Here is a 27,869-nt window from a genome sequence, read left to right as displayed (position 1 = left end):
GTCGTTCAATCTTAAGACAGCCTGTGATAGGAGTTGCAGACTGAAAATGGTCTCAAAGTGGGATTCTCCATATGATGATCTCGCTCGTTGTACACATTTCTGGCAGAGCTCCATGGCTTGCTGATACTCTTTTCCTGTGAGAAGACATCTTGCCATTATCCGCATGACCTTGAGGGTTTTCTTATCACAAGGCCCATAGCTCTTTTCCACCGCGGGAAGTATCTCAGAGAGGCCTTTGTATGCAAGATCCCACAGATGAGCGTTGTCCTTCATTGCGTCTTTCCAAGCAATAAAAGCGTCGTGGAGAACCCCAGCCTGAAAGAGAGACATGAACTTTTCCTGGGGAAGATCGGCAAGCTCGTCGTTAAATCGTCTCCAAAAGTCGTCATTTTCTGGATCCTTGAGTTGCTGGAGTCTGATTTTCGTTCGAAGTATATGCGGATTCTCTTCATCGAAAAATATTTCAAGGCCCTTCAAAGCGTGCTCCAACATCCATTCAGCTAATGGAAATTCGCCCTGATTCATATATACCCAGCCTAGCCTGCTTCGTATTATCCATAACTGGGCACAGGTCTCCTTTTCGTCGGCGTCATCCAGTTCGTGTACAAGATCTTCATATCTCGGATTGTGAGCTACAACCAACTGAGTCTGAGATTTTTCATGCCAGCCAGCTGTTCTCCTTTGCTCTTTTAGCATGGAGAAGTACCTAGACAGCAGCTGGATCTCGGAATGCAGTAGATGACTTGTGAACTTTTTCACAATAGTCACGCGACCTTTTCCTTTGTCAGTGGAGTCCGAGGCAGAATTACTCTGTGTTTGCATTTCGAGCTGTCGTCCCATGGACTGTGGTGTACTATTCTCGCGGAGAAATCTCAATCGTTCCTCGATCCTTTCCTCAAGCTCAAGGTACGTTTGCTCTGCGTTACCTAAGAGACTCCAGTCCTCATAGAGCTCAGCAAGGTCCATGAGGAGTTTGATGACGGTCCAACTGTGATTGCCTCTGTTCAGTTTGTTGATGTGAAGAGATCGCAGTAAACATAGTTCAGCGTTCTGGAATTCCTTGACCAAAAAGTAGAAGAGCCCCATCTTCCTCTGCAAATGTGCCTCATATTCCTCCGGAGATATAGTTTTGATTCTTTTATAAGAGAGACACTGAAAGTGTGGACGCAATTGGAGGGCAAATGCTTTGTCAGAAGTTGTGTTCAGGAGAGAAACAGATTCAAGAAGCACAATGCCTGCAACCTGCATCCATTGTTCGAGGATGGTCTTCTCCATCCGATCGCGAAGCCAGGAATGAACCAGAACATGCATGGATATCATATTGTTTCGAGATACTTTGACAAGAGAAAGGGACTCTAAGAATGACAAGCCCAAATCCACATAGCGCCGGTTCCAATACCCGTGGTTGTTCATTGAGGTGAACATATCAGGGAAGGGAGACTTGAAACTGAGGATGCGTTCGATTGGGAATAATTTATCGACTCCATGCCGGACACGTTCTATCGCCGCGCGTGCGAAGATGTCAAGTGGGATTGAGTTGTAGTGATAGCAGCTGAGGATGCTCAGTAGTGCAAGTGCAGCATCTGCGGAAATTCCTTCATCATCTTCGCCATGACGTCGCTTGTGGTCAGTTATTGCTTTGTAAGAAAGTTCTAGGGTTGCATAGACTGCCGGGTTCTCAATATTTTTGCCATGAAAGCAGTTTTCGGAGAGCATGCGAACCTTCTCTTGGCGAATAAGTCTCAGATATGTTTCAAGCGTTACATGAGTCTTCTTGATAGACGCTGCGGCATTGACAATGGCGAGAGGCAGAGATCCAAGCTCATGAATGATAGCTTCTGCGGCCTCTCTCTTTGAGGGGCTACCAGAAGTGACGTCAAACCCTGAGACTTGTAACAAGAGATTGACTGCTTCTTCATCCGAAAATGGGCTAATCTCGTAAATGCAGTCAGCAGGTAACTCAAATGTAAGATCTGTAAGTCGTGAAGTGTAGATGATATTTCCTCTGTTCCGTGCCGGCAGATGGCCTCGTCGGTCCCTCAGGTTACAGTCATCGAAGATCATAAGCCATTCGTCTGTTAAGTCTTCCATCCAGCGAAGGGCTTGGTGGCGCAAACTTTCTGGTGAGCCTTCCCCGAGACCATAGTGCATAGCAATGTTTACATAGCTTTGGATAATTGAATGTTTGGTAGCACCATCAATATAGAATATGTACCGAAACCTGAAAAGGTTAGAGAAGAAGCGGCATAAGTTGAGGGGGGCAAAAGGTGAAGATGGAAAGAAACAAAATACATGCCTATTGTTCAACCTCTCCGCTATCTTGAAGGCGATCTGGCTCTTCCCAACGCCGCCCATACCATAGAGTAGGACCTCACGTCGGGGCGACCCTTGAGTGTTCCTCGGGGAAAAGAAGTCGTCGAGTTTCTGTAGTATGTCTTGTCTTCCGGTGAAGAATGGAACAGAGTAGCCCATAGACCTCACCTGTTCATTACGAACAGGCAACTGGTCGCAATCAACTCGGGCTGGAGCGTTTCGTTTTAGCAGAGACAATCATGAAATAGGCATTATTAAGGAGATCCAGGGATGACATACTAACGTAGCCAAGGCTAAGACCATGGTCAAAAGCCTCCCCCCGTAGCTTATCTGCAGCTTCCCGAATCTTTGCGATGATATCTGGATCGGAAAGATACTTGACTGTCAAAGATTTCAACTCCGGGATTTTCTTGTATTGACTCAGACCAACAACAGCCGCGGCGTTGGTCACGTTGAAACGAAAATATGCACCAGGATAACCTTCTACCCGATAGGCTATGCTTCGGTGCGCATGCTCAGGGTCAGTTGCTGAAGTCTTGAGGAGCTTGGCCACGCTTGCAACATAGGGCAACGGATTGATCCATCCTTTCAGCAGGCCCTTTGGTGGACTCGCTATCTCCACTTCACGAGTACCAGTGCCGATGCTGACCACGCAGCCTAAAGGTTTGCCAGAACCAAAATGGCGAACGGCTTCTTTCAAAAGGTACTCGACAGGGTTATTGGCTCCGATTGCCGCGTCGATAAAAGGTTGGTCTTCTTTTCCATTACCGAGCACTTCTGGTTTGAAGTAAATGGAAGCGGCTGTAGTGGCTCGAGCAGCTTGCCAAATGGTAGTATTCTTGTGCCACCGGCTATCAGGATCCGAAGGTTCCCAAGAGCGTATTATACGTGCCTCTCCCCAACTCTTGGTTGGCATTACGCAAACTAAAACTTTGCCTTTGTTTGGAGGGTTTTCTTCTTGCATCAGGTCCCCCATGCCGCGTTTTGCAACAAGTTCTTCAACGACTTTCTTCAAGCCCGAGGCACGGAACCAGGCTGTTGGATTCTTGATGTTCTTACATGAGAAAACCGCGGCGGCACAATTATCGTATTCTTGAAGCGCTTCCTGGGTAGACATTCGGAGTCTCCCGAGCATGATCGCAATGAGGCTGCAAGGGTTAGCCATCTAGAACCTGATATTTCTGAACAACAAAACTGTGATAACCACCTACCCTCCTGTGCTAGTACCGGCCATCATGTGGAAGAATTCACAAGGCTTGGGAACCTCATGCAAGCCATGTCTTTCCTTGATTTCATTCATGATCTTGTCCAAAATCATTAACGATGCCACTCCTCTCACCCCCCCGCCATCTACGAAAAGTTAGATCCGACAACATTCTTCGCAAGTTTATGATAAACTTACCAAGAGACAAGAGATTGATGGGTTCTTCTTTTTCAGGCAACATCCCAAAGGTGGCCCACAGTGGACTCTTTCCTGAAAAATCTAAAATATCAGGTCAAAGGAACGCAGTGAAGAGCGGTGTCATCATTTACATGACGTCCATGGGAAAGTTTTTGTGTTCCAAAGCTGGCTGAGCCGGGTGGCCAGCCATATTCCAAAAACAGCGAGCTGAATGCCTGAGTGGTCCTTCGGCGCTAAGCAAGGCATTGTATGGACAGCTGCATGCATGCATCCTGCAGCTGGCGGACGTATAAGAAATTCTTGTGAGCGGTAGTTTCAAGTCCAAAGCCTCATTTCTCAGATTGCACTGTGGACAGATTGAGTGCTCAGTGACGTGAAAAGTAATGTACACCAATTGCCAATCGCAAGCGTACCAAAGTTGTGTTGGGAGCCAATATGATGAGTACATAAGAAAGTGTGTTTGAGCAATGGGGTGAAATCAATAGTGTTTTCAAGGGTGTTCGATTGGACAAAAGCCCCTGAGATCTCAGGACCACAAGCGCCGAGATGGAGTAGCAAGACCCATCTTTGGCTTCAGTTGGATAAATCTGGAGAACGCGGCGGCTATGGTCGCAAAACGTTAGCAACGAATATCCACAGAATCAACGCAAGGCCGCTAAAAAATAGAAGGTAGTACGCATCACATTGCACGAACTGGGCTGCAGTGTTGCGCTCAATGTAGTTGGGAAGTACAATAATGTGGCTGTGTTTGAGGCGACCAGCAATTTACTAATACTCCGTACATCATGGGGGTGAATGGAGAAAGCTCGAGTGGACAATGAGAAGCGGTTCCGAGATAAGTATACGGAGGTCCGGACTGGACAAGTGTGAAGCATGACTGAGTCAATGAGCAGCACTGTGTGCATATACTGTATGGCGAGGATGATGGTTGATGTGATCTCCCGTAGAAGCAATTGTCCTCATCCCGCACTCATCTTCTATAGCAGAACTATTTACTTTGCAACATGCGGCAAGATTACAGCGTTTGGATACCTGCGGTGTCAGTAATTAAGGGCTTCAACCCACATAAATTAAAGACGTGATCCGTTTGCAATATCTATGCCGCCCTGTTTAACCCTCCCAGTGTTCATAGACTCTTGAAGACATTCCATGGACAAGACCGAGTCAGGGACTAACTATCACCTCGCAACATGTTATATCATAGCACGGTCTTCTCCGTCTCGAGATACCAAGCCAGATTTCCACCGGGAGACTCCCTGATCGAGAAACCGTTCCCCAGGTATGCAAAACGGTTTCCCACGCTCTCGTCGCTATACACATACTCCCAATCTTCGCCCCTGAACCTCTCCAGCATGTGGAAAAAATGTATTCTGCTTCCAGGGTGAAGCGCTGTGACAGGCTCATTTCCACCCTTGCCCGCCTTGAACCACGACCGTGGGCCATTGGGCATCCCCCATGCCGTTCGTGGCATGAATGCAGTAACGTGTTCGAAGTAGTCTCGAACGGCAGCAGGAGAGGGGGAAATCGCTTTGATGCACTCGGTCTGACACTTTTGGATAACTCGTGCGATGTAACGAGATATGTGTTCGCTCAAAGTGAAAACGCTACCATGACCGATAGGAGCGTTGGGGCCCAGGAACACTTGGAAGTTGGTGTCAGTTGATTAGGTCTGGGAAAGAGTACTCAACAAGAGAAAAAATTTACATACCAAAATAGTTAGGCACACCATCCACTGCACAGGACATGTATGCCTTAGGGGTCTCCTTCTTCCACCTATCTTGGAGATTTACCCCATTCCTGCCGATGATAGGGAACCGCGGACAAAAAGATGTGTCGAAGCCGGTAGCACAAACGATGACATCTACCTTGAGCACTTCTCCAGAAGAGAGCTCGATGCCATCTTCTACAAAGCGCTTGATCTCGGACCTCCTGATTTGGACATTGGGCTGGGTCAGAGCTCGCAAGTAGCTGTGGCCGGGGGTCATGCGCCGGCAGCCCAGGGGAAAGTCAGGGATGAGAAGCTTGCAAAGCTTCTCATTTTCCCCCAACATCTTTTTCATGTATTCTGCGGCTTTTATTTGCGCCTCTTGGTGAAGACGATGGTTTAGGAGAACCTAAAAGTCGATGAGCAACATCTCTAAAGTGTATCTAGGTGACACAGCACGACCTACCACTGGGAAAGTGTTGTTTGCGTCAACTTCTATTTTTTTAACGAAATCGCGGTAAAATTTTTCGTCGGACTCAAACTTCTGAATGGTCTCTTTGGAGAAATTCTCCTGCTCGTCCAGCTCAATCTGGCCGAGCAGCTCCTTAGCTTGACCCATTATTTTCCAGATCTGTATCCTAGGTGGCAGCACCCACGTAGGGGTGCGGAAGACGTGGTATAGTTTTTTGGCTTCTGAGTTGTTGTCTTAGTATTCACCTTCCGATCAACCAACGACTGCGTGTACTGTACCTGGTTGAAGCTCTGGCAAAACTTGGATCCCGGTTGAGCCATTACCTATGACAGCAATGGTTTTACCTTTGTGATCAAAATTCTTTGGCCAACGGGCGGTGTGTATTAGAATGCCCTTAAAGTTTTTGCGATCCTCCACATCGGGCCATTTCCAGTTACTGTTTGCCAATGTCAGAGTAAGACGGCTTAAGGTGCAACATACCCCTTGTTTTGCTTACTTAAGGATTCCTGTTCCGTCCACTAAGAAGTGCGCATAATCCTTAAACTCGGTGTTTGTCAAGAGATTGCGGACCTTGATTTCCCATCTTGCTTCCTCCTCGATCCAACGGGCCGAAATCACCTGATGCGATGTCTTGATGTATTTCCTCAACCCTTCTTCTTCACAAACCTGGCGCAGATAATCACAAATTTCCTCGGAGGCCGCGAAGAAGTTCTTCCAGTCCTTCTTTGGACGCCATGAGAACTGATAGCTGTGGCTGGGAACGTCGCAACGACAACCTGGGTAGCGGTTTTCCAGCCATGTGCCGCCCACGTCAGTGTTCTTCTCGTAAACTACGACATCGTAGTTGGTGAGGTTGAGGCGCAGGGTCCGAAGAAGATTGATACCACTAGCTCCGGCCCCAATGCCTATGATGCGAACATGCCGGGCTGCTCCAAGAGGCTTATCCAGGATGGAGTAAGCTGGCTGCTTAGACGGAGACGTCATTGGTACCTCGTTGTTTAGCTGGGGGAAAGACTCGTCAGGGAATTCTGAGGGAGAAAGAGAGTCGGGTGTTGGTAGCAGATGAGAAGTTGAGACTGGGAAACCGTTGGCTTTAATATTAATAAGTGGTTCCCCGAGCAAGATTTCAACTCCTGTACTTTGGTCCATGGGGGCTAGAGTAGAAAAAGGGCTCTCGCCACAAAAGACGGAAGCAGGTTCAAGGACGAGCAGTTGGTTTGTTGGAATTGGCACGTCGGCTGTACCTTCTTGCCCTCAGATTCCTCGAGCTGGGGGAGTTTTCGGCAACGCTCATGTTTGCAAGGACCCATTCCTACGGGGGCGAAGTCATCATTTTAAACCAGGATATCATGTTGGCACCAAGGGCCAGAAGACAGCTTACCCGCCGCAATCGTGACCCTATTCGGGGACAAAAAGTCCGGAACCTGTGATAACCATCATGGGTGCAGTTCTCGTTGGTGCGTTTACGGTAAACGACTGTTTCATCGCCAGACTACGCGGGCCCAAGGCGCATAACGTACTGTTACATTGCATAGGATGTGGATACATGTAGATCGTGGGCATTTGAGTCTTTGAAAAGAAGCAATCCATATCCACTGGTATTCTCATGCACAGTCTCTCTTCCGGGGGAGGATTCCTCTCAAGTGATCGTTGATACTGCTTCTTTCAAGCCAATGAACCAAATGTACGCAGGGTTTGCGGGAAGCGACTTCCAGATCGACTGCGGCATGCTGATTAAGAAGCATGTCTGGTTTGAAGTCGTATTCCGTCCAACCACGGGTGGGAAGCGGTATGGTCAGGGTCAGCACGGTGAGTAGCGAATGAGACGGCCGGCTGAGAGGGTGAGAAGGCTACACCACGGACTTCCAGAAATGGGAAATTGCCGTTTTTGAAAACACCCCGCATTTCTGAGATCTGGACGGGCTTGAAGTGCGCTGAATGGCCTTGTAAGCATGAATTGAATTCCCTGCATGTGAGAGGCACTGTCACTGCCGGGTGAGTAGAAAAAAGAGAGGAGAGAAGCCAACATCATTGGAGGTGGATGATGAAGCCAACAAGATCCTCCTGCCAGGCCCAACGCCCCGGACCAGGTCGGCCCCACAATTTGCCATTTCGATGACCCCGCCTATCATCCACTCACCCCACTCTCACGTGGAATGGATGGAAAGCAGTGTGGGCTTCTTGGAACTTTATGAATTTTCAATTCGTTCAAGCAATTCAGATACAAAGGCGGACATCAGATAGCCGACTGCACCCGCCCAAAAACCGCTGGAATTACCAACGCTATTGTGGTTTGTGCTCACTAAAGAAAAGTTTACCAGACAGAGTCTGTGGTAGATACCGTAGAGCACGGAATAACAACTCACCTGCTCAAGAGCATAGGCTCAAGACATCAACCAGCAATGACTTTCTCATTCTCTTTCACTGGAGACGACATAGAGGATGACGGAACCACCCAAATGCCGGCTGCCCCACCGGCTTCAACGACAAAGAGCACTCTTACCTCGACAGCCGGAGCATTCCCAGTCCAGGGCAAGCCCCTCCTACCCCCGACTTATCATTCTTTGGATGACATCTTATCTTGCCAGCCTTCCAAGATTGCCTTCAGCTTACTTGATGTCACACTCCCAGATGGTCGTACACTGCAGCTCCCACGACGAGAACTCTGGGATGTTCGTGTGCAGTTGATGGCTGAAGAAGATGGCGATAATCCCAATGCTGAAGCAGAGGCTGGCTTGGGGCAACATGATGTCAAAACTGGAATTTATGAAGGAGGGTTTAAGAGCTGGGAGAGCAGCGTCGATCTGGTGAAGGTCCTTGCGTCTGGAGGATTGGAGGAGGGACTCCTTGCCCGTGAGCCCTGCATCTTGATTGAGGTAAGTAGCAAATTTTGTCATTGAAAGTGCAAGTTGCTGACAATATGCCCATCGGTGAATGTGTACAGCTTGGATGCGGGACAGCTCTGCCTTCCCTTGCCCTTTTCCAGTGGGCGCTGGCTGGGAAGGCCAAGTCAGAGCAACAGCAGCCATTGGTGTTGACGCTCGCAGATTACAACCCGACTGTGCTCTATCTGGTCACTTTACCAAATATGCTTCTCTCTTGGGCATTGCAAAGAAAAGAGGACCCTGTGATAAGAAAGGCTTTCACACCCGATGGCGAATTAGAGTTGATACCGGAAGTTATTGAGGCCTTTAAACAGACTCTGATCAACAACCGGATCACGCTCTCCTTCCTCTCAGGTGGCTGGTCTCCAGAGTTTGTTGACCTGCTGTATAGTCCAGCAGTGGGATTCTCGCAGCTTCCGGACTCCACAAAGACGTTGGTGCTTGGATCGGAGACCATATATTCACCGTTTGCTTTGGAAAACTTCAGCACTACCCTCCTCTCCATCCTTGAAAACGAACGTCGCGACAGGCCAAATGGAAAGGCCAAGGCATTGGTTGCTGCGAAAAGACTTTACTTCGGTGTTGGGGGTTCGCTGGACGATTTTATCGAGAAGATGAGAGGCTTCGGCACTTCAGTTAGCACTGTGTTTGAAGAAACACAGGGAGTCAGTCGAGGGGTAGTCGAATGCCTTCTTCCCTGAGAGACTGAGATATACTAGAGGCAACACGTTTTTTCTGACCTTCGGCGCCCATAACATTATGGCATTACGACGCCTTGCACGGAATATCTGAAGTTGAAACAAAGTTTCAGAAACGATTCAGTCTGGTCTGGTCCATGGCGTGAGACATTCTGCTGCCGACCTCCCATGCTCTCCATTTACTCACACTGAGCAATATTTGCTTGCAAGTCGAGCAGCAATTCAGTCCTTCATTGCCCGGCAAACTAGGCACTTGTACCGAGCAACAGAGGTGCAGATATCAATGCCTAAGGGCTTTTTGTTTGTGTCTTTTCCTGGCAGCTACTGATCCTCTTTGCACCGTAAAGACTTGCTGTTCAACTGCGGTGTTTCATTATTCGTCAGCAGCGACAACTCTTTCGTACCATCCGGTCAGACATGGTTTTAGTGATGCATAGGGAGCAAGTCGTGACTGCGAAGGTAGATGGGGGGGTATACCTAGGTAGCAACCAGCCCCCACATGAGAAACCTTGTTACAATCTGGCTGACCAAGAGATTCGAGAAGACACTCACCACAATACTGCTCTGTGAAAGTAATCGATGAAACTTTTCAAAAAGAACTTTTGTTGCAACGGCAATGGCTGCACTACCGCGATCACGAGACGGAAGAGCAGTTACAAGTCCTGTACATATGTGTTGTGGAACAACTGTCAAATGCCCTGGGCAGAGTTGTTGAAGCTGCCTAAAAAGACACTTGGTAGGTCTGGTGGTGATACAACCGCCCGGAGTACTCCGTAGACTGGAGAACCATCCTGCCAAAACGCAAGCGACTGTTCTCAATGCAACCCATCTGCTCGGATGTGGCTTGGTCGGTCAAGTCGAGTGATCGGTTGGTCGCTGCGGAGTGTGGGCCCAAGATGACGTCGTCACCGTGATGCGCCTCAACAATCGCCAACCTTTGCTTCTAACATCAACCGGTTCTGATGCTCAACTTCGACAGTCTTTGAAACTGGATAGCCAACGTTTGTGATGGCAACAGCCAATGATCTGTGGTTTCTGTGAGCTCATCCACGACCTCATGCATCGGTAGCAGTTGCCGCTTTCCGAGCTGAAGGCCCACTGTCCATAATCTTGCCCACAGCATCCACATGGGGCTGCAGTGTCTCCACCGCAGCCGGTGATCTTGGTTCCGCTGTGCCACGATCTGACGACTGTTGGCATCTCTTCCACACAAGTGCCATCTGACTGCGGCGCATCGTAGACATTCCCTCTTCTCTGTCAACTTCCCACCATGTTCGAAAGGATAGATTGTCGTCTTAACAACGTTGTGGGAAGTCTCATCTCGCAGGAAACCCCGCAACACAAGGGGCTCGCTGGATTTGGCAGTGTTGACTCTCTGTAATTTCCACCATCGACGCCGCATGCACTAGCCAAGAGCCCGCGAGGTTTTGCAGATGGTGCTTGGCAGCTGAAAATGGGAGCAGGAAGCCGTCATGGGTTCACTGTAGAGCTCAGAAAAAATTAACTTGGAAAACTGGGATAGGTTCGTTGAGGTAACAGTGTCGGTGACTCCCATCCACACATGTGCTGGTTAACTTTCGCAGTCGAGCTGGACCAGCAGGAAAATGCCTACAGAACAACCATTTATTGCTCGCGTCCCAAGCAACCAGCTGTTGCGCCATGAGCTACGCAAAAAAGGATCCATCCATGGCAGGCTTGGTCCAAGGATTGAGGTCCCTGCCTGGTCCACAAGTCCCTTGTCCAGTCCCCTGGCAGGCTGCCCTTTTCGCCAGCGCCCGTTTGGTGCGCCCTCCCCGGGGCTTTGCAACATGGTCCGGGGGCGTGGAGGGTGGTGTACTAACGAATACGGGAAATCCCACAAATTGGCCTCTGTCATTGGTCAGAGTGGCAGGAGGGCGTTACTTTCCGGGCATCGCGTCCTTGGCCCTCATCTGCTCATGGGGAGTATTTTGACCCCTGATGTGCCGCTGCCATCCTTCGCGATTCTTCTTTCCTTTTGCTTTCTGCCAGGTTTTAACTTTCCATCCAGACCCAACCCGACCTCCGCCCTCTTTAGGACCGGATTAAAATCCCATCGTTCTATAATCAAATCGACTTCTCGACGATCGTTCCACACCCGTTTGATTCTTTGCTTTCTCAACCGCATTCCAGCATCCCATTGCCAGTCGCGGCGCACAGCTTTTTTTCTAGCCTCATAGCATTCCAGTCATCCGGTAAGTTGATACCCACTCCAGGACCACCAACCTCCGTTCTTAACACGACCGCGCCCTTGAGTTTGACCGACTTCTCTATTCCCCACCCATCTTGCTCCTCAAAAAGACTTTTGCACTACACTACACCCGACCAACAAGTATTGCTCGACTTGATTCTAACCTGCGGCCTGTTTACCTGCAGAGTATCTCAACCCGCATTCACAATGAAGGCCTCCGTCTCTGCTCTTCTCGCCTTTGCCGCTGCCGTTCTCGGCAAGCCCGTCCTCCTCAACTCTGGCTACGCCATCGAGGAGGGTGTTCCGTTCACCTTCAAGTGGAGCGGCGCTGAAGGCCCGGTCACCCTCACTCTGATGACGGGCGACCCGTCTAACCTCAAGCCCGTCTACACTATTGTTTGTATGTGAATATTTTTGCCTTTCGCCGTTTCAATGACTCGCTAACGCTGTAAACAGCCGGCGTGACCGACAGCCAGTTCACCTGGACTCCCAGCGACATCCCCTCGGGCACGTATGCGGTTCGCATCTCTGACGAAAGCGGCGAGCCCAACTACAGCACCCAGTTCAGCTATCTGGGCACTGCCACTGCTTTCCCTAGCCAGACCGTCTCGGAGACGTCGGCTGTGACCACCGCTACTTCCGCGTCTCTGACCACTTTGTCCACCATTACCACGACATCGGAGGCTACGGCCACCACCGAGGAGAGCTCCACTACCACCGAGGAGACCACCACCACTGAGACCAGTATGTCGCCATTACCTAATGATCTTGCAACGTTCAATGCTGACTGTTTTATAGGACACTCTACCACTACCACTGGGTCTGCCACAACGACCCGTGTTGATCCTACGGTCACTCCCGATAACACCAACGCCGGCCAGCGCTTCGCCTCGCCGCTTGCCCTCGTCCTCGTTACTGTTGCCGCTCTCGTCTTCTTCAACTAGGCTAACACCTGGCATCTTTGGGGGTAGTTTCGATGTTGTGGTTTTCGGTCTCTCTCGTACATATATAATGGCCCTTTTTCAGCAGGGAGTTGCAGGGGAGGGGAAACGGAGTATCTATTCGCGGGCGTTAGGACATGAAGTGGTCGGCATGGCACAGTCTTGTTGTGCTCTGCGATCCATTTTTCTCGCATAGTACTAATAGGGCTAGTAGTTGGGTTTTATGGGTCGTCTGTATTGTGTCGTCTCGACATAATACTCTAATTCCCTGAAGTAGGAGAGGAATGCGATGAGCTGAAAGTTACATCGTTGTTGATACCCTTTGTGTTCAAACTGTCAACGGCAACGACTTGCCGATAGGAAGTCGGTGGTCATGGAAACAGCACACGATTAGGGTGTTTTGGCACAGCCACTACAAGTTCTGAGTACGACAACCTAGCAGTTGCCCAAACTAAGAGTCGCCAGCTGTCTTCCCTGATGTCCACCATCATCGATGAAATTATTCTAACCTTCCTGCTGTATCACCCACCATTCTCTACTGCTAACCAATGAGGTGTGGTAAATGTTTGCCTAAGGTTAACTGTTTGGTCGGATAAAAGAGAATCGGCCAAGCAGCTGTTTGTCATGGCCCCGCAGACAGGGAAATTCGATTTGGTTGCTCCAATGATGTTTGCTCGAGGACTTTTGACATCAAAGGGATAGTCATGCTGGCCTGCTTGGATTCCATTGGGAGACAGACGAGGCTGACTTCGTGGGGAGCTTCGGCATGCGAGTTCCCTGGCTGAGCCTCCGAGGACGGGTACCTACAGGTTTTGACAGGCTCTCAGGATGCGGCGAATGGTGGGGATTGAAAGGAAGGAGCATGAGGTTTGTAATATAAAATAGGTAGCCGGTATGTTGACCTTTAACGGACCATCACAACAATTGCATCTACACTCCACAGGAAGCAAAAAAGTCTTCATAATATTCTGTCTGAAGTTTTAATACTGCTCATTATTAAGGACAAGACCATACCTTATAGGAGACGAATGACCTCGACAACTGATTCCTACAGATCCCCCTTCTTTTATGTCATCATCCCCGAACCGGGCCCGACCCCTCCTTGATATACCCGTCTATCGCCTTCTTCAACCCAACAGTAGTGCATGCGTCTTGCCCCCAAACGCCAAAAAATGCAAGCTATGTTCTTATTTTTGTTTGAAGTGGTAGGCGAGGTAAACATGCATGCGAGTGTGAGTGGTTCGGTGGTGGTGAGTGTTATGTGAGTGTTATGCTGTCTGCCGGATACTCTAGATAGACCATTTATGCTTCCGGACGGTCTTCGTCATTAACCAACATGAAACGGGATGCGTTAACAAAGGAAATCGTGCGGTGGTTGGGTATTAGTAGCTCTAGAGAGATCCGTTGAGATCGGATCTGACAGTGAGAATGCATTTGGTGGTGTAATATGAGAGTAGGTTGAGTAGGTTGAGCAGTTTGAATAGGGTGTTCGCTCTCTATTCAAAGTTTCGCCTTCGGCGCCGGAGTCTGCTCCTGGCTCGGGCACTCTTCCTCCGACACGAGAACGACCACAATGCAGATGTCGTCCTCCTTGCCACCATGCCAGGACTCGTTCGGGTAGTACTTCTTAACCTCTTTGGCGAAAGGCCCATCGAGGTGAGGGCTAACGCTAGCGGCCTTCGCGGCAGCCACGATTTCGGTAGCCAGAAGGCTCTGAAGCGTGTTCGGAGGGGATGGGAGCTTCACGTTTGAACTGGCAGTGTTTTCTTGCTGAAGCTGCGTGAATGGCCGTAGATCCGGCGCGACTTGGACGCCGGTCTGGCTGTTCTGCACCCAGGCGCCGGCACGGGCCATGACCTGACTGACGATGCGCAGGATCTGTTGGTTGAAAAGATTGTCCCAGAGACCGTCGCTGGCGAAGATGAGGACGTCGCCATGACGAAGCTGGTGCCGAATCAGGTCGGCATCGGCAGGCTGGTCCATGAGCTGGCCGCCGCCAAAGGCTGCCGCACGCAAGAGCATGCTCCGGGGCACGACGCTGAGCTGGTACGGTGTGTTGAAAGCATGAGTTTGGGGCTCGCTGTAGGCATGCACGCCATTGCGCCGCAGCATGAGGAAGCCGCTGTCACCAAGGTTGGCAATCTCAGCACGGCCATTAGCGGTGAGGAGACCGACGATGGCAGTGCTACCGCCGGCGCGAATGGACGGGTCATGGCAGACCGCGTCGTAGCCCAACTGCATCAGCTGACGCGCTGTGAGCGGCTTGCCTGTATATGCTGAGATTTCGGCGGCAGCGTTCGCGGCAGCGGCCATGTAATTGCAGAAAGCGTGGGAGAAGTCAGCAGGGTCGACACCGCTCTCCATCCAGCCTCCTACGCCATCTGCCACACCCAAAGCAACCTCTCCTGGGTTAGTGCCCAGACGACTCACAAAGAATGCATCTTGGCCAGACTCAGGCCGGGCTTTCTTCCCTCGAGCAGCACCATTTGGAGGAGAGACGCGATTGTACGGATCAAACTGGAAGAGATGGATTGAAGGGTCGTAGGCGCGCCCCTTGGCGATGTAGGAGGCCGCTACATTGTAGACGAACTTCGTCCTTGTGTTCGAAGGAGCATCTGAAGGTGTTGAATAGAAAGAAGCTTGTAGAATCGGAGACGCGGTAGAAGGCCGATTCTGGGTCGACCTGGTGAGAAAGGTGGGAACAGAACGGAGAATTGAGGATGCTCTAGCGGTCTGACTAGCGAGTCGAGCGAGCGGCGTTGTTGACGCGGGACGGGAATAAAAAAGGAATCGAGTCGCCATTTCGTGGGAGGAGACGGACGCAAGTATCGACAATGATCGAGCCCAACGAGGGCCGCCGTAGGTGAAAGTTAGAATATTAAAGGAAAAAAAAATCCTTACTACATCCAGTGAGAGAGCATCACGGAAGTCAGCGGCGGTCGTAGTCGTGGACGGGGTGAGGGGGGGGTTGATGGCGGCGGCGCAGTCCAACGCATTGGGTGCGCGCGTCCGTCCGCTGGTTGCTCAGGCAGGTCGTGAGCTGCTCGTCTGGTCTAATATTTCGAAGATTGTGATTGTTGACTTGGAAGAGCTTGCCGTGATGGTTTTTCATCATCCATGCCGCATCTCTAGCCGGCCTCCTGCTGGAAGCCCTCGCACAGCAGCTGCAGTGGGCCAGCGGTTGGAAATTTCCTGCAACTGTGGAACCGCCCGGCCTCCGCGATGATGGAACCTTGGCAGTTGGTGTCACGGTTTGGATCGGCTGGGCGCGGAGTGCGCATTGGTCTGTGCGCCTTACCTAACTGTGTACAGGGCTTCCATGATGCGCTAAGCTTCTTTTGGCATGGCCCGGCATCGCGGATCTCAAGACGGCCCCGCGTCGCAGTTCGGGATTCTCACCTGCAACTCCTTCCAGTTTGGGGAGGACGGCTTGAATATTCAAACGTCACCACAGGCAATCGATTCGCATTGTGATCTTCGCATGGCGCTTTGATGGAAATTTGATATGCAGCCACGTGGATGTTTGATAAAACCTCAATCTTTTCGAGTGTTTGGCAGGATCAGACTGCAAAATTTCCCCGATCTGGTGGTGACGGCCATCCATGCACCTTCTATCGGTATCATTCGCGCTCGCGGCTCGCGGGGTGTAAGTGTCCGGATCACTCCGTAACCGGTCCAAGCGATGCGACATTCTACCTGTAACATCAGACCGGAGGAGAGATACAACGCGGTATCTGCCTGTGATTGAGACCGAATTGACCTCTGCTGAAGCTGATCTGCCATTTTCGGTGTCCCATCAAATCAGAGGTTCCACGGCTGGACACATGCCCGCTGATGACAACGCTTGTGCTCCATTTTGCCTGCATACAGTGCTTGATTTCTGAATAGCCTGTAGCAATTAGAAATTGGATATTTGCGCAACTGATCTGTTCAAACAAGAGCTTGGTGGCTGAAACTTCGAATCGAACTTGAAACCTCGTCTTCTGCTGCACTTGCGTGCCACCCAACGTTTCGACACTGCAACCTTTCCTTCGCGTTACTCTGGGAAGACACTCGTCAAACAAGGTTCCCGCTGCAAAAGCAGGTCGAGTCAACCGTAAGCGCCACTTCGCCAACTGTCGACTCTAATTTCTTGCCATCGAACTCGTCATCTGGATCTCGATCTGATCTTCGGTCCTTGGCTGTCTTTTTTTCCCATCCAGGTTTCCTCGGCCGCTCTGCTTTCAACCCGCGCTTCCGTTACCCCTCATTTAAAGTAGACCAGTCGCACCTTTGCTCTCATTTTCCCTATCAGCTCTTGCGGGTCGATATTGTTTTCGTCATCGTACATTCTCCTTCGCTGGCCCGGACTCGGGCCTGTAAAAAAAGTAGAATATCTGCATCTCATTCGTTCTCCCAGTGGATTCGGTACTTTCATTGTTGCGAGTAAATTGCCATCATGGCGCCCCCCATCTCTCGTCCCGTCTATCGTCGCTACGAGCCCTGCGTTAGAACCAATCAGGGCTACATCGATGCAGACAGCTGCTATGTTCCGTTCTGGAGCACAAGGGTGAGTCTGATGCTCAAGATTCAGTCGCTGGTCCAGGATGACTGACCTGTTCACAGGAGGGTGTGATCATTAAGTGGTCGCTCTTCCTGGGCCTCATTGTCTTCATCAGCCTGTATCTGCTCGTGGGTTATCTTCATGCTCAGCAGCGGCTTAAGAAGGGCCTGGCGCCGCTGTCCTATCACCGGGTATGTCCCCTATGTCTCGCTCATTGCCTCACTGTAACCCTGTTCTAATTCCCACTAGTTCCTCGTCCCTCGGTCTAGCCGTAACCCAAACAACCGCTACTCCTACCCGCCCCAGACTGCTGTTTTGCGTCCTCTCACGGCCGAGGCGCACTACCTCGACCTGCACTCCATTCCTCCTCCAGTTTACGATCCCAATGCTCCTCGTCCGCCTGCGTATGAGCCCTCGGCTGGTTCAACCAAGGTAGAGCCCAACCAGGGCCAGTCGCTACAGCAGCAGCAGCAGCAGCAGACTACTCCTGCTCTCGCTATTCCCGAAGGCGACCCCCCGCCCTATGTCCCTTCGCCGATTGTTCCGTCACCCTTGACTCCCCTCGGGATCATTGCTCCGTTGTCGGCCACGAACGCTCCCGGTCCGGCTGGAGCCAGTACTCAGGTTCCTGCTCAAATGGTCCAAGAGGAGGATTTCGTCCCTCCTCCTGGCCCTCCTCCCAGCCACAGCGCGCAGCAGCAGCAACCCCAGACGACGGCGGGCACTAACCCTTTCCGGAACTGAAGGGATGGCGGTTGTTGAATGGGGGATGAAGACGAGTTCCTGAGTTGTGATGCTTTAGTAAAGTAATAATGGGACTGGAACTGAGCTTTCGGGACGAACATGAAATGGTAATCACGAATGGATCGAATGTATCATATCACCGCTGAGGCGTTTTTGGATTGGTCGGTTTGGGGTCTGGGACACGAGAAGATTTCACGGAGTTTGGGGCAGGAAGGGAACGAAACCGGTGTTAACAGGGATTTTTCTCTTTTTTTTTCTGTGTATTTGTTTCTTTGCTATGAATGGCTCCCTTAGCCTGGGAGTTGTGGAAATAGCTGTATAAACATAAATGCAAATGATACCACACTATGGTAACCAGAGTCAATGCTAACCACCATCGTAAAAAAAAAAAAGAAAAGAAAAAGAAAAAAAAAGCAAGCGGCAGTAGTGAAAAAGCAAAACGCCAAAACGCACTAAACCCCCAAACACCGGGCTGAATGAAAGCACCCACCTCGTCCTACCGTGATTGCGCCTTGAATCCTCTGTCTTGCGCCGTTCTCACCCGTTTTTGGTCTCCTGTCTTTCCCAGTTGTGTCTTCCTCCTCCTAACTTCACCCCTCTCTTCCTAAATGACCAAGAACTACTCAGTCAAGCTCCATAGCATCATCATCATCTTCAACAATATCACTCATATCGCTCATGGAAACCTCCATTGGCTGAGAGACGCTTGTCTTCCCTGCACCGGCCCCCAGATTGCCCACTTTCGAGATAACCACCTCCTCAACCACCTCTTCTTCCTTCTTCGGTTTCTCCTTCTCCTTCTGCTTCTCCCTCAGGCGCGCCCTGGCCTCTGCGATCGCCCTCCTCACACTATCCTGCTCCTGTGGCACTGTCAGCGAGCTGGGCACACGATACAGCACCAACTCCTTGCCCGCACTCTCGGGCTCGCGCCGCGGGGTCACAGATGGCGGGATGCGATTGGCGGCAGCAACGGCTTGGGCGGCCTGACGGAGCTGCTTTTGCATATCCTCAGAGAGGAAGAGCTTCTCGCCATTGGCACTGTTGTCGGATTCGGACTCGGTATCAGAGGCTAGTTCTTCCTCGAGATTGTAGATATAGACTTTGTACTTGGTGTCGTCGAGGTGCATCTGGTCATCAACTAGGTTGCTGCGAGTGGTGGCGGTCTTGGAATGGTGTTTGCCGGCAGTTGATTTGGCGACAGCATCGTTGGTGATGCTTGTGGATGGAGCGCTGCTATTGGCGTTGGTGGTGACGTTGCTGGGGGCGGCAGTGGCGGCGGCGGGAGCGGTGGGGTCCAAATTCTCAACCGGGACGTAGATTTTGTGGTTTGTCGGGTCTGCTTGGATAGAAAGTGTTAGTCGGAAGTGCATGGAACATCGGATGGACACCGGGGGGGGGGGGCGATTGCAGGGACGACAAACCCAGATGGAGCCGGCTCATCCGTTTGGAAAGGCGTTCATTGTTTTCAGGTGGCGTGTCCGCCTTGCGCTTACGAGTATACTGCTGTTGTTGCTGATGTAGTAGCTGGGTTGCGAAGGGCGATATGGATGCATGGTTGCTGTGGCTGTTATGCTGGCCGTGGTGTTGTTGATTGTTCAAGTGCGAGTGCTGGGGTTGTAAGCCGAACATCTCCGGGTGCTGCGACGCAGGGTTCGCCAGCATCGGCTGTACTTTTTTTTTTCTTCTGCGTACCTCCAGACTCCGTCACCCGCTGCTTATCGCTTCCTCCACGCCGATTGACACACTCGGTGCCGCGGCCAGCTCACGGGCTGGAATCTCGTCGGTGTATGGTGTCCAATCAGCACGACGACTTCAGATTGGGTCGAGATAAAGAGCCGGCCGATATCGCGCTGACGAGGAGAAAAGGAAGAAGGGTCTGGTTCGAGCTGCTACCCAGGGCGACGTGGGCGAAAATCCAATGCGCTTTGACACGGCGTTGCGGTTGCTGCGGCAGAGAGGGCCCAGGCCTAGCGGGGGCTGCTCCAGCGGTTGCTCCAGGTGCTGCTATCGGGGCTTCCAGGGTTGCCATCAGGTGGGTGCCACAGCGCCTTTGAGTCATGGGCTCCAGCGGGGGGCGCACTTGGGGCACTACGTGCACCGGTCGCGAAGCTTCCACCGCTTCCACCTTTTCCACAAAACCCGCCTTGCTCCTGCCCCGCAGCAGCCGTTCTCGGTGCCTTTGAACCTCGAGAACTTTCGAGCAGTGGCTCACCTAACCACCACCACAACCCCGCTGCCGCAGCAACACCGCGTCCTTCTTCCGCGACTCTCGACCGGCCTGCGCGTTCGCATCACCCCTCTTTCGCTAGCTGGCCGTCGATTCTACTCGAGCCGCTCCTCAACGACATCGCCGATCATGACCGAAGTCAAGTGGACTGGGCCCCTGGTCCGCAAGACCTTCTTGGACTTCTTCGCCGAGAGGGGCCACACCATTGGTATGTCTGCACAACTTTTTGCGCTACCTGCCGTCGTGGCGGCAACCCCGCGATGGTGCACAAATGATCGCAAAATACTGCGCCGAATCCTCTTGGTGACTTGTCATTTCTACTTTAACAATGCTTTCGTTCTACCCTTGATTTTCATTCTTTTTCTATTTTACTGAATGCATATACCGTTAGCAGTTTTTCAGACCTCACTGACACGTTTGCCCCGCAGTCCCCTCGTCTTCGGTCGTCCCTCACAATGACCCCACATTGCTCTTCACAAATGCGGGCATGAACCAGTTCAAGCCCGTGTTTCTGGGTACTATCGGCAAGAGTGAGCCTTTTGCTCAGCTGAAGCGTGCTGCGGATACTCAGAAGTGCATCCGTGCCGGTGGCAAGCACAATGACCTCGACGATGTCGGCAAGGATAGCTACCACCATACCTTCTTTGAAATGCTGGGTAATTGGTCCTTCGGCGACTACTTCAAGAAGGAGGCTATCGAGTGGTCGTGGGAGCTCCTGACCAAGGTCTACGGCCTTGACCCCAGCCGCCTCTATGTCACCTATTTCGAGGGCAACCCCGAGCTGGGTCTCGAGCCGGATCTCGAGGCCAAGCAGCTGTGGCTTGATGTCGGTGTACCGGAGGACCACATCCTTCCCGGTAACATGAAGGACAACTTCTGGGAGATGGGAGATCAAGGGCCGTGTGGTCCTTGCAGCGAAATCCACTACGACAAGGTCGGCGGCCGGAATGCTGCCCATCTCGTCAACAAGGACGACCCCCTTGTAGTCGAGATCTGGAACAACGTTTTTATGCAGTTTGATCGGCAAAAGGATAAGTCCCTCAAGCCATTGCCTGCGAGGCACATCGATACTGGTATGGGCTTCGAGCGCCTGGTGTCTGCTTTGCAGGACAAGACCTCCAACTACGCCACCGATATCTTCACTCCCCTGTTCGACCGGATCCAGGAGGTGACGGGCGCCCGGCCGTATGCCGACAAGTATGGCAAGGATGATGCCGACGGTATTGACACCGCCTACCGTGTCGTCGCCGACCACATCCGCATGCTCGCTTTCGCTATCGCCGATGGTGCTGTTCCCAACAACATTGGCCGTGGCTACGTTGTCAGGCGTGTCCTCCGGAGAGGCGTCCGCTACGCCCGCAAGTACTTCAAGGCCGAGATCGGCTCCTTCTTCTCGAGCATTCTGCCGGCCCTCGTCGAGCAGATGGGTGAGCAGTTCCCCGAGCTGAAGAAGAAGCAGAACGACATCAAGGAGATCCTCGATGAGGAAGAGGTTGCCTTCGCCGTTACCCTCGACCGCGGTGAGAAGCAGTTCGAAAAATACGCTTCCCTGGCCGTCAAGGACGGCAGCAACAAGCTGTCTGGCGCTGACGTGTGGCGCCTGTACGACACCTTTGGTTTCCCCGAGGATCTTACGAAGCTAATGGCCGAGGAGCGCGGCCTTACTATCGACGAGGCTGAGGTCGAGGTTGCCCGCGAGAAGGCCAGGGAAGCCAGCAAGGCTGTCAAGGAGGCCGTCCAGACGTTCCCCAAGCTCAACGTGCACCAGATTGCCGAGCTCGAGAACGACATTGGTCTCCCGCGTCCGGATTCGAGCGCCAAGTACGTGAAGGGCGATATCAAGGCTAAGGTGCAGCTCATCTTCACTGGCAACGAATTTCGCAAGACCAGCAAGGAGCTGCCTCCCAAAACTCCTCTTGGCCTCTTGCTTGACAAGACCAACTTCTACGCCGAGTCTGGCGGTCAGGTTGCTGATACCGGCCGGATCATCATCGATGGTGTTGCCGAGTTCAAGGTCCTCGATGTCCAGGAGTACGGTGGCTACATCGTGCACAATGGTTACCTCGAATATGGAGAACTCACTGCCGGTGATGAAGTCATTTGCGAGTACGATGAGCTGCGCCGCCAGCCCATCCGCAACAACCACACTGGCACACACATCCTCAACCACGCTCTGAGGGAGGTGCTCGGCGACGAGGTCCACCAGAAGGGTTCGCTCGTCGACCAGGACAAGCTGCGCTTCGACTTTAGCCACAAGTCTGCCGTCACCCTTGACCAGATCAAGGTCATCGAGGAGATGTGCAACGAAGACATTCGCAAGAACCTCAAGACCTACGCCAAGGACGTCGATCTCGACCTGGCCCGCCAGATCGAGGGTGTCCGCGCTGTCTTCGGCGAGACCTATCCGAACCCTGTGCGCGTCGTCTCCATCGGTATGGATGTCGACGAATTGCTCAAGAACCCGAAGAACCCCGAGTGGCGCAAGTACAGCATCGAGTTCTGCGGTGGTACACACGTCGACAACACCGGCCTGATCAAGGACTTCATTATTGTCGAAGAGAGCGGTATCGCCAAGGGCATCCGCCGTATCGTCGCCTGCACTGGCGATGGCGCCCACCAGGCCCAGCGCGACGCCAAGACCTTCGCCGAGAAGCTCGATCACATTGAGGCCCTCGAATTCGGCCCCGTCAAGCAGGCCGAGATCAAGGCCGCCGCCGTTGAGCTTGATGCCCTTGCCATCTCCGCCCTGACCAAAGAGGAGCTGCGCCAGCGGTTCGCTCGCATCCAGAAAGAGGTTGTCGATGAGCAGAAGAAGCGCCAGAAGGCTGAGAGCAAGACGGCCCTCGAGACTGTCCAGTCGCACTTCAGCAAGGAGGAGAACAAGAACGCCAAGTTCTTCGTTGGCCACCTGCCCATCTCAGCTAACGCTAAAGCTATCTCCGACGTCATCACCCACTTCAAGAGCAAGGACAAGGAGAAGACGGTGTATGTTTTTGCTGGTAGCAAGGACGATGCTGTCATGCATGGCGTCTATGTGGGCACTGTAAGTTTCAAACCATCTGTTGCGTCCACTGCAACGTTTTTACTGACAAGAGTCTCATTAGGCCCTTTCCTCCAAGGGTATCACCGCTGAGCAGTGGACCGCTGCCGTTACCGAGGTGATTGGCGGCAAGACGGGCGGCAAGGAGCCCAGTAGACAGGGTGCTGGCGCCGACCCGTCCAAGCTGGACGAGGCTGTTGCTCGTGCCGAGCAGTGGCTGGTGGATAAGATAAAGGAGCTCAACATCTGATAGACTTATCTCTCCTTTCAATTCTTCTCTCTTGTTGCTGATGTCACTCTATCTCTTTTTTTTTTCTGTGTGTTTTTCGGCGATATTACATGAGTGATTCAAGATGGGTGGTTGGTGGTTGATACGTCGATTCCCAAATCGAGGAGCGTTTTGTGTGTGTTATGTCTAGGTACCTACCGTTTTCGCAGGGCAGATGTAGACCTTCTCTGAATATTGAGGGGGCTCAAGCGTTACCTGATCGGATTGTAACGGTGGTTTTGTGTGTGGCCAATATGTGTGTGTGATACCTACCTACCTTTTAGACGGAGGGAGATAATACAAAAGTGCTCTCTATTTCTCAAATGACCTTTTACCCCGACTTTTATTCTCACTTGAAGTGAACCAGATCCTTATTCCTTTTAGTGCCCAAAGAAGGGTGCCATTCGGCACGATGTATATTGTTGCTTCTTGTATGTACGGAAGTTCCTTGAGTAACGTGATATAGGCAGGTATTGCTACACGTCCTTGTGGATGGGGGTCTGTTCAAGTTTGTCAGAATGATATACATGGCCTTTCTTGGTTTTGGGCTTGGGTCCTGTTTCCGGCTATACAGTATACAACACACTGGCGTTCTTGTACCAGTTCAGCAGAGGGTTTTCTCCGCTCTTTGTCTCCGTGTCCTCGACATACGCCCAGCGGCGCATGAAGTCCTCGTGCGACAGCACGCGGCTCAGCTTGCCGGTGATGGCCTGGTAGGTGGCCTCAGCGATCTGGAAGTTGGTGGGGAACATGATGTCGAAGTAGCCTTGGTGGACCTGTGTGTCAGTGTTAGAGTAGTGTTATGAGCCTGAGGGGTGACGCAGTGACATACCAAAGGCGTCGACACCGGAATTGGTTGTCGCTTGTAACGGGTCTGCACAATAGGTGCGTTCAAACCCTGAATCGCATCCGGCAGGTAGTGAAAATCACTCGTCAGCAGCCGGTGAGCTGGGAAGAAGCGGCCCAGCACATCAAAGAATTGCATCAGCCTCGTCGGAACGTATTCCTGGGCGCTGAGGTTGGATGCAAAAGGCTTGCGCAGAGCCAGCCAGCGGCCGAGCCAGGTCGATGGGTAGGGAACCTTGTACTTCCCGCCCGTGGCCATCTCGCGCACCTGCAGGTAGCGCTCCAGCACGGGATCGAGCTTCCGCGTGTAGAACTCGTGGAATTCGCCAATGTCATCGATCAGCACGATACCCTGCAGCGGCTCCTTCGTCTCAAGATCGTAGCGCACCACGTCATGGGCGAAGTTGTCGAAGACTTCGAAAGCCAGGAAAAAGCAGGGTGATGGGACAGGGTTCTTCCAGTCGAAGATGGACTGGTTGATGATTTCTACCCTGTCAGCGTGCTCCCGGGCATTTGCTGTCTGCATCAGCTGGGACTTTTGGAGGCTGGCGAGCTGGGTGGAGATTTCGATGATCTTGTATTGCGTACGGACGTAAACGTCGGGGTCGACGTGCCGGATGTAGTCCAAGATGTTGCGCATCAAGGTACCGCGACCAGCACCCATTTCGTATATGATCAAGTCATGGTAGGGATATGTGGTAAGCTTGTAGTTGGCGATGAGATAGCGGGCAATGGCCTCGCCATAGTAGGGACGGAACAGCTCTGTGGGTGTGTACCAGAGCTGCCGTGTGTCACTGGGAGACTCGGCATCGAGAGCATCCTCGAACTCGCGATAACGTTTGGAAAGATCGGCGTGGAACTCCAGCTCGTCATAGAAGGACGCGAAGTCGAAGGGCTCGCCAGGGCTGAATATGACGACTTGTTTTGAAAAGTAGCCGTAGTTCGGGTTGTAGAGCGAGTCTGGGAGAGGCGAGGGAGGAGGAGAAAGTTAACTAAACGCCTGCCCCGATGAGTGTCCCCTAGGGGACGGGAGTTCGGCCCAACAACAGGGGCCGCACCGTACCTTCTATGAAGTCCCGCATCAACATTTTGACTCTGCGCGGCCGCTCCTTGTAGTTTCGAAGCTCATTCACAGTGACCATAGGGTACTTCTTGAACTCTTCAGACATGTCCTGCTTGAATATGTCGCTGCGCGGCTGCCAGTTGGCCTCGTGCGGTGGCAGGTCCTTGCTAGGGACCATCTTGCTTGGAAACAGGAAGCTTATTCTCCTGCGCTGTTGTGCCCCTTCAAGCCCCTGGGCTCGTTGGAGCCGTTGGAGCTGGCGTCGTTGCTGGCGTGCATCCCGGATCACCGTTGCAAGCGTCGCGAGGTTGCGGCGGGATTGACAGGTCGGATGATGGCTGAACAGTTGCCGAAACAACTGTGTGACCGCTGGAGAGTCCATGGCGCCGGAAAGGGCGTCACTGGAGAGCGGAGAAGGATGAGAGGAGTTGCCGGAAGGCGGGTGTCTTTGAGCTCAATTGACGCTGGAATGCAGTTCTAGTGGCCGCAGTCATCGATGGCGCTTCAGTCAACTTTTTGATGGCCCGAGCTTTGAAAACCCCCTGCTTTGGCGGGGTCAAGCCCACTGCCCCACATTGTTTTTCCGGGGCCAAGCCGGGCAGGGGTCCACAGCAGGACGTCCGCGGCTTGGCGTGCGAGCCAAAAATGCAGCAATGACATCAAGCTCTCACACTTTGTCGCACTTTGTTCTGATCTCGAGGGGCCTGCGATTGAGGGGCAGAATCGCGGGAAAGTGAGGGATCTGAGTGGCATTGGGCAAATGGCAAGATATTAGGCCCTTTAAAAGTGTATACATCACATCTCTCATTGTATCTTATCCGTTTGTTTCTTTCTTGAAGGCTTTTTCTCCCTCAAATGAGGCTCTGATGAGCCCCTCACCATGTCATTAAGCGATCATCCCCGAGTATACGGCACCGCGGCCTTAACAGTGGCCTTCCTTGCCGGTGTCCTAGTTACACTCGGTTTCAAGGATCTCTACCCAGAACTCGAAGCGCGCTATCAGCGCCGGAAAAAGCGTTATGGCAGCAGAGCAGGACCCGAAGAGCACCGCGGCAGCTTTCTCTTTGGCCCCGTCACCCTCGAAGACCGTGAAGACTCCGTAATGCTCGCCCGCTCCTGCGACATCGTCGACGGCATCGAGGGCACCATCGGCAACACCCCTCTCGTCAGGATCCGCAGCCTCTCGGAAGCCACGGGATGCGAGATTCTCGCCAAAGCCGAGTTCCTCAATGGCGCGGGCGGCAGTCCCAAGGACCGTGTTGCCCTGAGCATGATCCAAGCCGCTGAAGAGCAGGGCCTCCTGTCCCCCGGCCGCGGCGACACCATTTACGAGGGCACCGTCGGCAGCACTGGCATCTCCCTAGCCGTCCTGGCCCGCGCCCGCGGCTACAAATGCCACATCTGCATGCCTGACGACATGGCGATCGAGAAGTCTGACCTCCTGCACCACCTCGGCGCGACAGTCGAACGCGTCCCTCCCGCGCCAATCACCGACCCCGGCCACTTCGTGAACCTTGCCCGCACCCGCGCTAAGCAGCACACCGCATCCGACAGCCCCAGTAGGGGCTTCTTTGCCGACCAGTTCGAATCCCAAGCGAACTACACTGCGCACGTGCGGACTACAGGACCCGAGATCTACGCCCAGACGCGCGGGCAGCTCGACGCTTTCGTCGCGGGCGCCGGTACCGGCGGCACCATTTCGGGCGTGGCGCGGTACCTGAAGCTGGAGGCTGGCCTGACCAGCGTGCGCGTGGTGCTGGCCGATCCGCAGGGCAGCGGGCTGTACAACAAGATTAGGTACGGCGTGATGTACTCGTCGACAGAAAAGGAGGGTACGCGGCGACGGCATCAGGTGGATACGATGGTCGAGGGAATCGGTATCAACCGGATCACGGAGAACTTTGAGGCTGGGAGGAGCCTGATTGATGATGCAGTGCGTGTGACGGACGAGCAGGCGTGCAAGATGGCTCGATGGTTGGTTGAGCATGACGGAATTTTCATCGGGAGCAGCAGCGCGGTGAACTGTGTAGCTGCTGTGGTGACGGCAATGAAGCTGCCTAAGGGGAGCCGGGTCGTGACCATCCTGTGCGATTCCGGTACCCGCCATCTGAGCAAGTTCTGGAAGCATATCGCAGCGATGGGGCTCGAGGGCGACAAGTCGGATGAGCAGCAGAGGGAGGAGGATCTGTTTGAGGTATTGGGTATCAACAAGAACAGCCTGAGGTAATGGATCGGGATGACGGCATCTGTAAAGTTCAAAAAAAAACGCTTAGATTGATACCCTGGTTTCCAATGTTTCGGCCTCTCGACTTTCTTGATACTGTGTCGTCAACTCTCTCGGATATCAGCCGTCATATTATGCTCGAGCCAAGGATCAAATCCCCGCGATATGTCTTCTCTATCCATACATCTTTACGGTGAGCCTGTCTGAAGATGTTGAGGGAGAAAAAAAATCGCGGTATCCCTGAATCAAGTTCCAAAGCAATCTTCTATCCATCAGCATGACGAATGAA

The 27,869-nt window shown here is 52.5% G+C and overlaps 10 protein-coding genes across 10 annotated transcripts; 5 read left to right on the top strand and 5 right to left on the bottom strand.

Moving 5' to 3' along the window:
- Positions 1-2,512: 2,512 nt before the first annotated feature.
- Positions 2,513-3,448, bottom strand: CTHT_0060960 (uncharacterized protein; the record flags this gene model as incomplete). The annotated part of the gene is made up of 1 exon (XM_006696349.1): positions 2,513-3,448. The coding sequence occupies one exon, from the start codon at positions 3,446-3,448 to the stop codon at positions 2,513-2,515; it is 936 nt and encodes a 311-aa protein (XP_006696412.1).
- A 1,465-nt stretch (positions 3,449-4,913) lies between these two features.
- On the bottom strand, positions 4,914-6,876 carry CTHT_0060950 (uncharacterized protein; the record flags this gene model as incomplete). The annotated part of the gene is made up of 5 exons (XM_006696348.1): positions 4,914-5,356; positions 5,424-5,829; positions 5,887-6,113; positions 6,216-6,328; positions 6,389-6,876. 5 exons carry the CDS (start codon positions 6,874-6,876, stop codon positions 4,914-4,916), a joined length of 1,677 nt encoding a protein of 558 aa, XP_006696411.1.
- Positions 6,877-8,294: 1,418 nt separating this feature from the next.
- CTHT_0060940 (S-adenosylmethionine-dependent methyltransferase-like protein) lies at positions 8,295-9,478 on the top strand (the record flags this gene model as incomplete). The annotated part of the gene is made up of 2 exons (XM_006696347.1): positions 8,295-8,768; positions 8,837-9,478. The coding sequence occupies 2 exons, from the start codon at positions 8,295-8,297 to the stop codon at positions 9,476-9,478; spliced, it is 1,116 nt and encodes a 371-aa protein (XP_006696410.1).
- A 2,413-nt stretch (positions 9,479-11,891) lies between these two features.
- Positions 11,892-12,628, top strand: CTHT_0060930 (uncharacterized protein; the record flags this gene model as incomplete). The annotated part of the gene is made up of 3 exons (XM_006696346.1): positions 11,892-12,084; positions 12,141-12,428; positions 12,483-12,628. The coding sequence occupies 3 exons, from the start codon at positions 11,892-11,894 to the stop codon at positions 12,626-12,628; spliced, it is 627 nt and encodes a 208-aa protein (XP_006696409.1).
- Positions 12,629-14,125: 1,497 nt separating this feature from the next.
- CTHT_0060920 (phosphoprotein phosphatase-like protein) lies at positions 14,126-15,427 on the bottom strand (the record flags this gene model as incomplete). The annotated part of the gene is made up of 1 exon (XM_006696345.1): positions 14,126-15,427. The coding sequence occupies one exon, from the start codon at positions 15,425-15,427 to the stop codon at positions 14,126-14,128; it is 1,302 nt and encodes a 433-aa protein (XP_006696408.1).
- Positions 15,428-17,063: 1,636 nt separating this feature from the next.
- CTHT_0060910 (uncharacterized protein) lies at positions 17,064-17,912 on the top strand (the record flags this gene model as incomplete). Its single annotated transcript, XM_006696344.1, has 3 exons — positions 17,064-17,174; positions 17,231-17,359; positions 17,418-17,912. 3 exons carry the CDS (start codon positions 17,064-17,066, stop codon positions 17,910-17,912), a joined length of 735 nt encoding a protein of 244 aa, XP_006696407.1.
- A 623-nt stretch (positions 17,913-18,535) lies between these two features.
- On the bottom strand, positions 18,536-19,574 carry CTHT_0060900 (uncharacterized protein; the record flags this gene model as incomplete). The annotated part of the gene is made up of 2 exons (XM_006696343.1): positions 18,536-19,248; positions 19,334-19,574. 2 exons carry the CDS (start codon positions 19,572-19,574, stop codon positions 18,536-18,538), a joined length of 954 nt encoding a protein of 317 aa, XP_006696406.1.
- A 256-nt stretch (positions 19,575-19,830) lies between these two features.
- On the top strand, positions 19,831-23,429 carry CTHT_0060890 (cytoplasmic alanyl-tRNA synthetase-like protein; the record flags this gene model as incomplete). The annotated part of the gene is made up of 3 exons (XM_006696342.1): positions 19,831-20,347; positions 20,568-23,182; positions 23,244-23,429. 3 exons carry the CDS (start codon positions 19,831-19,833, stop codon positions 23,427-23,429), a joined length of 3,318 nt encoding a protein of 1,105 aa, XP_006696405.1.
- A 584-nt stretch (positions 23,430-24,013) lies between these two features.
- On the bottom strand, positions 24,014-25,534 carry CTHT_0060880 (uncharacterized protein; the record flags this gene model as incomplete). The annotated part of the gene is made up of 3 exons (XM_006696341.1): positions 24,014-24,223; positions 24,280-25,253; positions 25,357-25,534. 3 exons carry the CDS (start codon positions 25,532-25,534, stop codon positions 24,014-24,016), a joined length of 1,362 nt encoding a protein of 453 aa, XP_006696404.1.
- Positions 25,535-26,236: 702 nt separating this feature from the next.
- Positions 26,237-27,583, top strand: CTHT_0060870 (cysteine synthase-like protein; the record flags this gene model as incomplete). Its single annotated transcript, XM_006696340.1, has 1 exon — positions 26,237-27,583. The coding sequence occupies one exon, from the start codon at positions 26,237-26,239 to the stop codon at positions 27,581-27,583; it is 1,347 nt and encodes a 448-aa protein (XP_006696403.1).
- Between the last annotated feature and the right edge of the window lie 286 nt (positions 27,584-27,869).

Source organism: Thermochaetoides thermophila (assembly GCF_000221225.1).
Source record: "Thermochaetoides thermophila DSM 1495 unplaced genomic scaffold scf7180000011821, whole genome shotgun sequence".
NCBI lineage: Eukaryota > Fungi > Ascomycota > Sordariomycetes > Sordariales > Chaetomiaceae > Thermochaetoides > Thermochaetoides thermophila.
This window is presented reverse-complemented; position numbering and strand designations above follow the sequence as displayed.